This window comes from Trachurus japonicus, chromosome 15, assembly GCF_045865225.1.
Source record: "Trachurus japonicus isolate A0001 chromosome 15, Traja_1.0".
NCBI lineage: Eukaryota > Metazoa > Chordata > Actinopteri > Carangiformes > Carangidae > Trachurus > Trachurus japonicus.
This window is the reverse complement of record NC_140921.1, coordinates 17,618,388-17,629,903: the sequence shown is the minus strand read 5'-3', so window position 1 is coordinate 17,629,903 and position 11,516 is coordinate 17,618,388. Positions and strand designations below refer to the sequence as shown.

General features: G+C 40.9%; 1 protein-coding gene across 1 annotated transcript; it reads left to right on the top strand.

Moving 5' to 3' along the window:
* The first annotated feature begins 243 nt into the window (after positions 1–243).
* Positions 244–9,323, top strand: LOC146973487 (uncharacterized). Its single transcript, XM_085800081.1, has 16 exons — positions 244–401; positions 3,188–3,270; positions 3,375–3,455; positions 3,570–3,626; positions 3,704–3,916; positions 4,098–4,211; positions 4,815–4,860; positions 4,942–5,032; positions 5,174–5,315; positions 5,452–5,556; positions 5,647–5,740; positions 5,878–5,911; positions 6,055–6,132; positions 6,317–6,419; positions 6,510–6,631; positions 6,744–9,323. Exons 1-16 carry the CDS (start codon positions 344–346, stop codon positions 6,877–6,879), a joined length of 1,557 nt encoding a protein of 518 aa, XP_085656207.1. The 5' UTR covers positions 244–343; the 3' UTR covers positions 6,880–9,323.
* Positions 9,324–11,516: the final 2,193 nt, after the last annotated feature.

Sequence of the window (11,516 nt, the reverse complement as noted above, 5' to 3'; positions counted from 1 at the left end):
AGTGGGATTAGCAATTCAGCATCAAACCATCATACTAATTATTTGCATTCTTGATAATTAATTAAAGGTCTACCTATTTACATTTATACACGTCATCCTTTGTCCTGAATCCCTATGACTACCATTCAATAATCGATAAAGGTGTCCTGTGCCTTTAAGACGCTGTTCAGGGTGGACCCGGCGTCGGTGCCTGACGCTCAGGAAGTGGACTAAACCATGGACTAAACCACCAAAGATTCCCGCAGATTCGATAGCGATTGTCCCGATCGTAACAAACGTGTCCAGACCGACCCAAACATTTGTTTAAATCTTTTTTATGGGATACTTGGGACGATAATGCTGGATGGTTGCGCTCATGAAATTCACCAGGGATATATGTAGGCTCTTGGGACTCGGGAGCGGTAAGAAACGTCCCACTTTTCAAAACTTTCTAAACTCATTCTCAACTTTAATCGATCGCCTAAGTGGTAATAACCCGTGTGAGACAATCAAGCAGTGACTAATGTGTAACACCCAGTCTAATAAAGTGTAAATTAGTGACAGTAGTTCGCATTTGTCTTTGTGGTTAAGTTCAAACTCAGTGCTTGGTAAAACAATGAAAGTTCCCCTCTTGCCAGTTACACCCTGGCTTGCACCACTTCCAAGTTTGCGCAGTTGGTGCCATAAAGTTGTCGTAATATCGCGCACATGCAGTCATCAGGAGGAGTAATAACACAGCTTACAAGGGCGATTCTGGCTTATTTTGCAGGAGATGTCAAATGGAAAGGCCCAAACTAAAGGGGATTGTAGGGACTTTTCCTGGTTCATGTTTGTGGTAACAATGCATCAAATAGGTGGCGAGAGCCTTGTAGCCTGGAGAGCACGCTACGTGGTACATTTGGAGTTACATGAGCATCAGGTTGGGTGATTTTTTTAATGTGCAGAGTCATGTGCACACATGTTCTTCTCTTTCTGTGCTCTCCATGTGTGTTTGGTTTACTGGTATTTCATACAGCACCGTCAAAAGCACACCAGAGACAGATAAATGGGCATCCTAGAAAACCTGTTATAGGAAAAAATGAGTTTATGGTGATATGTCTAATCTATGAATGGCATTTTTAATCTGCTGCTTCTTAAAAATTGAAAAAGTCTATATTTACATTATTTTATTAATATTAGGCTACTGTTGCAGAGTGTGGTCAGACTGTCATTAACAGCTGTCAATTCACAAATGACTTGACCATACCTACCTAAACGGTTGTGCCCTGCAGCCTTGTCCTTTTGTTAGGGAATGACTGATGATTTACTGAGCTTGTTACCATTTTGGTTGGTATGTAAACACTTGTGTTGCTTGTCAGTTCTTAAAAAATCACTTAAAACCACTGACATGTGAAGTTGTGGTGGTTGATTAAATGATAAGCTTATGTTCTCTATTTTTCTCTCTCACTGTAAAGCTGAATTGAGTTAGAAAAAAAAAGAGCTGTGAAACTGATTTCCTGGTTAAAGCTCCAGTCCATGATGATACACTATTATTTTTGCATTCCTGTGGAGAGAGCTCACCTTTCAGCTCAATGCTAATTTAGGCAGTCTTCTTGAAGGGGAGAAACAGAGACTCTTTTGTTGCTCTTGTCCACTGATCTTGGACCATTTATTTGTTAGGATTTATTTGGAGAGATTTAGCAGAAAGCCTGATGGCGCTAATGGGATGGAGCTGTGGCTGTTTCTTGACATCCGAGTAGTGAGCCGGACACACACTGCTGAAATTCCTCCCACTAAATATGTATGGGCAGGGACACTTAACTCTCCTCGATGGTAAAATGTTAGATTTTTTTTTACCAAAGCCAGTTAGACTGAGATCTAAATGTGATATTTGGGCAAACTTTCGTTGTTCTCAACACCCAAGGAAATATAGATAGAGAGACAATGAGGATGTCTTCCCTTTCCCACAGTGTGAAAAACCATTGCATAATAGGAGAGTTACAGTCACTCTCATCAGTGCCTCCTAAATCACAACATGAGTCACAGACCAAGTTGGAATATGTCACTACTCTGGAAATCTTTGCTGAACAAATGGAAACATGACACCGCATAGATTCCTGCACGGTCCAGTGATATGTTTCCTTTTGTCTTGCCATTAGCCTGCTGCCGTTACTCCTAAATCAGCTACAGGGTTCTAGTTTGACCTCATCAACGCCGCCCCAGTGCACACACAACACACACACACTGACAATCTGACATCCAGGGCACTGGGTTGTTCTCAGTTATTTTTCAAGCAGGTTTCTACGAAGAAATATGCCGTTCTCAGACTGCAGTGCCCGAAGCTGTTGCATGTTAGGCTTGTGGCAGTGGAAAAGTTAGAGTAAACATCTCTCCGCCTCTCAAAACCAAAAAGAAAGACACAATTTGAACCAATCTCAATGAGTGCTCCTCTACTCTGTGTGCATATTTGTCTTATGTTGAGCTTGCCAGGTTATTATAAGAGAGCATTACATCATCTTTCCTGCCTCCATATTTAAATCTTAGCTTTTTCTTATCAAAAGGTCATTCTGGTTTGACTGCAAAGTAAATGAGAAACATGTTCATTTGCCATCTACATATCAAAATATGAACAAAACATAGTAGAAAGAAGAAGTTCCTTGCACATAATGTGGTAACTTTAATGTATTGTATTGGTTAAAAGCTTTGCACACACAGGCTTCATCAAAGTGTCCACATTAAAGTTACCACATTATGTGCGCTGGAACCTCTTCTTTCTACTATGGACTTCTCTTCCTGACACCACCGGCACTAATGTGAAGTTCTGAGCTACCTTTATGAACAAAACATTTTGTACCTTTTACCTTTTCCTTTATCAGGGATACTCCTATATTCAGCCCGATGGCAGCTTTAAGATTTGCATTGCATGTAGACCGAAGACAAGTGTGTCATCAGATCAAATGATAATGCTGCCCATTTCATATTACACATCATTACAGCATCAATCACTTTCACTGTGTAAAGACATTTAATTGGAAATGTGTTGTTAAAGCTCCATTTCATGAAAGAGAAAATGTTCTTAGCTTGCTACACATTACTATCTGACTGACCTTTCTACATTAACAGCATTCATTATTTATAATTACTGTTTAATCACTGACCTACAGAAAGACAGCAGAAGATAGTGCTATAGAGAGCTGACAATGACATGCTTTGACCTGTTCCCAAACAGGTCCCCCAGTCCAGCAGCAGGAGGAGCAGATGGACTGTGGTGCTGCAACCCCTGACCCGATTGATGATGCCACTTTGTTACAGGTAAACAAATAGTGTCAGTGTGACAGTGGCAATGTCAGAATCGCAAGAGTTAGGGTACAATGTGCAATGTGAACAATGATTGAACTGTTTAAATGTTTGTTTAGGATGCATTAAATGGAGAGGAGGATTTGAGTGAGGAGGAGAAGGTCAGGCGGAAGGCCGAGCGACGCAAAGCCAAGAGGAAGGTGAGCACACACGTCCTCCCCTTTAGGATCCTTATTTGTTGCACTTTCTAATAAGTTTAAGGTCGATTAGACTACATATGACTGGTGTTGTTTAAAGTACTGCATCTGTTTCAGCGTCGTCGAAAACGAAAGAAGCAGGAGCAGGTTAAGCAAAATGAGAGCAATGAACAGGTAGCGGTCACATTACTGGAAACACATTGGCCTCTGCTGTGAATAGCTGGATGATTTTTATGCTCTTGACACATCAGGATGATGAGGACGAGGATGGAGGTGCAGAGTCTGAACTCGATGAAAGCGAGTCGGAAGCAGAAGTCGGTACAGAGGAGGAGAAACAGAGAGTGCAAAAAGAGGAGAAAAAGGAGGCAAAATCATCCGCCTCACATAAAAGTGCTGCCACTCCAGTCGTGGCTCCTTCAGGAATCAAAGGACATCAGAAGAATCAAGCCAGATCCACAGAGGAGGTAGGGGAACTGTACTGCAATATGATACATGTATGGCTCTTCTGTTGCTTTCATTTTTAGTGGTCTGGATTAAATAAATGAATTAGTTTGTGTGCTATTTGTTTGAAATGAAAGCCTGTATTTTTGTACGCCTGGAGGTCACATGACTGAACATCAGTGTCTGACTTTCTGTGTCCCACAGGAGCCTGAGTGGGATGTAAGCAGTGCCTTCTTTGCTAATGCTGCTAGCCATATCAAACCCAAAGGATCAAGTCGCAAATCCAAAGAAAACAAGGAGAACGAGGCCAGGAGAGAGGTGAACGAATACTCATGAATAATGTGAGATGAGCAGGTATAGCAACAGCTGGAGCTCCAATAAGTGTCTACTGTTTTTACTGTGGCAACACTATGTTCCTCCGGCAGCTCCAAAGTCTGATCTGTGGAAAAGTGGACTTTGGACTATGATGGCCGGTCTCTCTCTTTTCCTACCTCTGTGTGTGTGTGTACACTTTTTGTGCAGTCTAGACAATTTTTTTGTGAGGACATCAGGATTAAGACTTGATTTAAGTTTCAGGAATCTCTTTAGCATGGCAATGCTCGGGTAAAGGACAAGATAAACTAGCATATCAACAAATGTTCTCTTTACTAGCATAAGGTATGTGGGGGGTGTTAACCTACTGCATCTCAGCTATAGCATGACGCTTAGGACTCTGTCACTGGTGTTAACATCAGGGCTAGAAAAGTAGATCTACGTTATACTAATCAAGGTGCAGGTGTGAAACCTTATTGTTACTGCAAAATCAAAATCAAAATCATATTTGTCAATATAGTATAGTACAATTTAAAGCTCAAAACACTTTCAGAGCTGTGAATACGAACAGGTGAAAATTATTTTTATTTTTTATTTTTTTATTTACAGACTAATGGAACTGACACCGTAACGAAGAAAAGCGCAACACTGACAGGTAAGGGGTGATTTCTGAACAGCAGCTTACATAACCAGCTCACCAGAGAATTACTTAAACATTTTTCTAACTTTCTTGCAGAAAAAGGGATAAAGCTGGTGCAAGAGGGCCAATATGCACAAGCAGTCACTATGTTTACAGAAGCCATCAAATGTGATCCAAAGGATAACAGGTATATCATCATTTTCGTCATCATCATCATAATCAATATCAACAGTGGTTGTCAGTTGTTAAATAGAAATGACTTTTAATAGCCTACATGGTAGTTACCTGCAATGTAATCCTTTAGCATTTCTTATTTTACGTCCTGCAGGTTCTTTGGTAATCGGTCCTATTGCTATTACTGCTTGGAGCAGTACCCTCAGGCCCTGGCAGATGCTGAACGCTCTATTCAGTTAGCCCCAGACTGGCCCAAAGGACACTTCCGCAAGGGCAGTGCTCTCATGGGCATGAAGGTGGGTACAGGTTACTGTGGTCTCGGGATATAGCATGTAATCGAAGAAATGTCTGGGGAAGAGTTTCACATTTAAGCGGTTGTGGAGAGTGGAGACATTAGCCTGTGCTCAATTTGTGGGGTTTTTTTGTGTGTAGCGGTACGGCGAGGCAGAGAAGGCTATGGAGCAGGTGCTGAAACTGGACAAAGACTGTGAAGAGGCTGTCACTGACCTCTTTAACTGTAAAGTGCTGCAATTAATGGTAAATACATCTACAAAGTGGCAATGGTTCTACTCGTATGATTGTAACCTCTGAATGTAAACACTCTGTGGTTATTAATTCTTTCTTCAGGAGCTTGGGTTTGAAGAAATACAAAGTGTCCATCTTCTGGAAAAATTTTCAACTGTGCAGGCAGTTCTGGCAGCTTGTTCTGATGCTGCAAGGGGTAAGACCACTATTACATACTGTATTTAATAAAAAAAAAGGGGGGGGGTGGGGCGGTAATGTGTGGAGTGGGCTATTCGCTGTATTCATATGGCCTTTTTTTTATATGCTATTAATGAACCTCTACTTGTTTTTTAGCTGGGAGCCAAGATCCATCAGCTGTGCAACCAGGGTAGGTTACCATTTGTTTATGAAAGTTCATCTTAGTTTTTGCATCTGTCTTTATGGATTGTCTTGCCATATGTGGTCTTTTGAAAAATGGTTTGGTTATTTTTTTTGCATTTTAGTCATATTCTGTGTCTTTCTCTTTCCCAGAAGCCCTTGCCCATCTCTGTGGGTCGGAAATGTGACAACTGAGCTGACTGAGAAACACTTGCGGGACCTTTTTAAAATGTATGACCCTATTCCAGCAATATATTTGATATTAATGAGTTAAAGTCAGATCAGGAATTCAACAACCTAATAGCGGCTTGGCAAACATTGGTGTTTTTACTTGTATGGACAGAAACAATTAAGTGTAATATTTAACCAAGGTAGTTATTGACCAGTCTGTTAAGCTGTTTGCTTTCCATTGTAGGTATGGTGAGATAGAGAGTATCCGTGTACTGCATGAGAGATTCTGTGCCTTTGTCAACTTCAAGAATGCAAATATGGCAGCACGTGCCATGGAGAAACTAAATGTGAGTATTTTTTGCTCTCAATATTGTGCCTGTTTTTAAAAAAAAAACATGGTAATAGCCTTACAGCTGCCTGTATGCATCCTTTTACAGGGTTATTGTATTGAGAACACACGTTTAGTGGTGCGTTATCCTGACCGCCGCACTCAGAGGGTCCTTCCCATTCCACTTAAGACCTGTCTCCCTGTCACACAGCAGGCAGGGGCAGCTGCTGGGTAAGAAGCACTTAAGCCTCACAGTAAAAAGTCTGAGTCACTGACATTGAGGATAACATAATTTCTCTCATATTTAATGTACTTTCTCAACTTATGTCGCTTCTCTTCCCAGACCTCGGCGACGTGGCCCGGTGAATGGAGACGAGTGTTACTTTTGGAGAACCACTGGCTGCCACTTTGGGGATAAATGTCGCTACAAACACATTCCTGATCAGAAAGGCAAGGACAGGAAGCCCTGGCAGCCTTGAACACAGTTTACTCTCTGCTTGGAATACACAGACTCAGCCAAAGGAGCCGGTACATACTGGACCGGGTTCTCTGGGTTACGAATATTAACTGTGGCAGAACGGACCAGAATAGACAAAGGATCAGAGCCAGGACTCTGGCCACCAGAGTGCTGGAAACAGGCTCTAAGGCTGGGATAGTGACACATGTTCCAAAGAGGACTGGAAGTATGAAGGTTTTTGTTTCAACCAGAGACTATCTTGGGTGATGTTGCTCAATAGTAAACCATTAACCAGAGGGGAGCAACAAGAGCACCAGATATAGTCTCCGACGAAAACCTCTATATTTGTAGCCCTTCATGGTACACAGTGGCCTATTCCTGCTTAAAGAGATACAACCTAACTTCACAGGCCTACAACAGAGGGAGGAAGTGAAACTGCCTGGGTCCACTACTGGGGGTGGGGGGGTGGGAGGGGGGGGTAATGGCGCTGTCATGTAAAGAAGTGATGAAAGGACAGTATGGATTTTTCAGGCCAAGGTTCTTCAGTGATTATCCTGAGGGCTGTCCTCCTTTAGAAAAAACAAACCAGTGTTCCTCCCTATTTTTTTTTAAGTACAGTAACTTTATCATCACTTTTTGCAGTTTGTGAACTTGATTTTTAACAGTTTAAGTTGAACCATGGTTCACAACTGCTCACATCAGTCTGTGGTTTATACTGGAGCTTCGTTTCCTACTTCTTGCTTCTGTGTCAATATCAGCACGTTGTCCACCAAAGACGCACTAAGAGACGTATCTGTCATTTCAGTACCTCCCCTATGCAGATGAGGTTTTTGTTTTAGCCAGTGAGCTACAGAAACCCAGAGAGGTGCCTTTATAATGTTTTATGTAGCCTTAGTTAAGATGATCAAACTGAAATTGAGGGATTGCAGGATTGTATGTATTAATGCATGAATTGGGCGTGTTAAATTAGGTATATCTCGCTTGATTTACTTACAGTCTTTCCTATTATTGAAAGATGGAACACACACTTGATGTCTGTTAAGTTATCATCCGACTGTTGTCTGTCTGACAAGTTATAGAGGACTCTATTGTCCTGCACAACAATACTTGGAGGTTGCATGAGAAGCATTAGACCTCGATGCCATGCAATCCAGTAGAATCAATACTTTTTTTCTGAAGATCATAGTTTCAGTCAGACTCTGAGAATTCATAAAAACAAATCTCTGACAAAGTGTCAGGTGTTATGTTCATCACATCTTCCAGTTTAGCGGACTAGGAAGTGAGTTGAGGCTCTGGTCTCTGTGCCTCTTGGAAAGGTAAAGAAAAACAGCCCTCATTCATTCTCATTCATCGATTCATTAATTTAACTCAGCATTAAAATAGACAGCAGCAAACATCACGGTGATTTATGTCTGTGCAAAAGCAAAGTTCAGACTTGATATTCAGTTCCTTGTCTGACACACACTTGCCACCAGCTCTGGCAGAAGTGGTCTGTTTTTGTACACTGTTGTCTATGACGACATTGCATAAACTAGTATACTATAGGACAGTGCCTTACAGAAAATCATGCTCAGTGAATTGCGTCTCACAGACCTTTTGAACTTTGACAAGCAGTGTTTTTGACCTTATGGCCTCCATTCCAGTATTTCAGTGAACCAAAGAATGCCTCGTCTGATGGCTCTGCACTGAAAACAAACTAATTCTTTCCTGAGTTTCAACACTAGACAGTACATTAAACCCTTTTGGCATCTGCCTGTATCATCAACTAGACAACAATTAGAGCTACAACACCTGGATTAAGTCCACACTACATTCACTAGTAAACTATGCACAGCATAGTGAGAGTATTTATTGTCTTATTTATACCTTTGTTTTTTTTTCTTTCTTTTTTTACTACATACTTTAAGGTTTGGATCCAGCATTTAAATTACTGTGCTTTTTTTGTCTTTTACATTATGGCAGGTGAAACAAAAGGCCATTCTTCTATTAATTTCTGCCTTTAGATAAAAACATTATTAAAAACCATTTGGTGCAAATACTGTCACATGCTGCACTTCTGCTTTTCTTGTATTACTTTCTGTCTTGTAAAAAAAGGAATTGGACACCAAATCGTCAGTCTTCACTGGTGGATTTAACTTGTTTCTTTTTTGACTGGTGCTGTAAACTGTGGTTGCACAATGTATTTTTATTTCTACAGATTTAAAAAAGTGTTGGATATTACAATGGGATTTTAATTTCATTTTACAGATCTTTCAAATTGGACAAAAGAGAGCCCTATGTCTAATGTCATCTTAGCCTTTTTTTTTTTACCCACTCTCAAACTACTTATTAAAGAAAATACCTTTTTAATTTTGATGTAAACACTGATAACCAGAGCACTGCAATCCTGTTAATCCCCAAAATATTTTGTATTGTCGCACTGCAAAAAAGAGTATTTTATATTTAATAAATGAACCACCTATCCCACCTAATTTGTGTCTTTACATGTGTAATGGGACAAACTGAGTGAAAAATATCTAATGAATGCAGTTATTCTGCTAGTGCTGAAGAGCCTTCTTCTAGTGGTGTTTCAGTGGTATAGTTTTCCTGACCTCCACAAGGCGGCAGTGTTGCACTTGAAAGGTTTTCACCAACTTTAACCAGCATATGTAATAACTTGACCCCACTGTACATTTATCTTTTTTTTGATCTTCAGGAACCAAGACACTGGACTAAATCATTCCTCATGCTCAAAACCCTGAAGTAAATCAAAGCAAGCGAGGCTTTTCCCTTGGTGTGTGTGGGGGTATAGTAACCCTGTCATCACTAGAAGCAGACACTTGTGTGGCCAGCGTGAGAGATGAATTAGGAAATCTGTAACCACCCAGACCAGTGGGAGATGGAGACATGACTTAACATTACTGTAGATGTGTGGGAAAAGTAACAGTTATGCCACAGATGACATTCTGAAACCTGATGCCATCATCTGCCAGTGCTTGTAAAGTCCCTGCAAAGTGTAAGATTGCTGGATGGTGCATAATTAAATGGACACTCCACCGATTGTACATGTGAAGTTTAGTTTACCCATCAAAGTGAGTATAAACTTGTCAGCCTCTATAAATGTGTGTATAAGATCCTCATAAAGTTTACAAAAATAGCTTATCTCGGCATTGGCTGAGGACGTCAACGTTTCAGCAGAAAATCTGAATGTCTTGGCCTTTGCTGCTGTGATACTGACCTTTTTAAAAAAAAAAAAAAAAATCTAATTCCTCTGACTCTGTTGGTGTGATACTATTGATGTTGAACAGTTAAACAATAGGATGCATTTCCTTAAAGGTTTATAGGTTTTAGGAATTTGCTACTTTTCACATGATTAAAAATCAGATTTGAGTGGGTGTGTTAATGTATATCGCTAACACTCAGCATTTTAACCCTATTTTATTTCATTTTTTACCTTACAGTCAAATTTGAGCCCAACTTCAGGTTAAGGCAACGATGGCCTTTGAAGCCTGATCTAATTAAGTCAACCTCTATGATCAAAGGTCCTAGAAGCTGTGCAGAATATCTTCTATACAGAATCCGTCTACATGCTCTTGTAACCAGTATGAAAGTAAAAGCGGCATGAAAGCCCATAGAGGCGGCAGTGGGGGTGAGCATGAGGAGGTGCAGTCGTTTGAAAAGGCACTTGTTTATTGTTGGAGAGCGTGTATTTATTTCATGCCTCCACAGATTGTGGGTAAGGGCAGAGCCGACTCGGTCGCCGTAATTAGAGAGGTGGAGAGAAAGAGAGAGAGAGAGAGAGAGAGAGAGAGAGAGAGAGAGAGAGCTCAGCCCCAGAGAGCTTCTTTGCTCAGATACTCACAGCCCTGTGAGCCCTCCAACAGCCCTGTAACACACTCTCCTTTCCACACACACCCACTGAGCTGTTAAGTATTGGCTCACAGGTAGGGGCACCTGTCTAGTCTAGTTTAATTAGTCTGATATGAGACACAATTTTTAATGGAGACATGTCACAAAGCGATGATATTTATATTTTTAACCATAGCACCCCTCCTTTAGTTATTTTCTTACCTCTCTCTTTCTTCTCCCTGTCGGCCTTGGTAATAGGGGGTCTGCTCTTCCTGTTCGGGTTTACCAGTCAGGGAGGGGACCACCATCCTGCCACTCAGTCACACCGTCACTGGCACACACAAACATCTCAATTACAGCTTCAAAATGTATATGTGCACTCATACTGTATGTAATGATTTTTCCCCCCCTTACGCAAATCTGCATTCAAAGTGTTTTTTATGGCCATGTTGGTGTTGGCCATTTTATGTGCCTGGATGTTACAGTTCCTACCTTCCCTGTCATGATTGTAATTTTTCATGTCTATGAATAAACCTTGCTGCTTTAAAAAGGTGCCCACTGAGGTTTACTTGAAAACCGAAATACAGTTTATCAACACAACAACCTGGGGCCAAAAATTTCCTTGTAGCTAATTTTGTCCCGAATCCTCCTGAAATGACTCAAAAATAAATAAACAAGTTTCAAACATGTAGAGAGGTCTTTGCAGACATCTGGAGGAAACTGGATCAGGACTGAGCACTGAGGTGACCCCAGCTAAGAATCCACATACAGGACTTTTCCCTTTCTTTTTATATCTGAATCTACACTGATTAGTTGAACCTTTATGCTCTT

What these genes read in the sequence shown, in the direction of transcription:
- LOC146973487 (XM_085800081.1), top strand. Translation starts at nt 344, where the DNA reads ATGGTTGCGCTCATGAAATTCACCAGGGATATATGTAGGCTCTTGGGA. An exon ending in ATGATGCCACTTTGTTACAG is followed by an intron (nt 3,271 to 3,374) that starts GTAAACAAATAG and finishes ATGTTTGTTTAG; the next exon opens with GATGCATTAAATGGAGAGGA. An exon ending in AGAACGAGGCCAGGAGAGAG is followed by an intron (nt 4,212 to 4,814) that starts GTGAACGAATAC and finishes TTTTATTTACAG; the next exon opens with ACTAATGGAACTGACACCGT.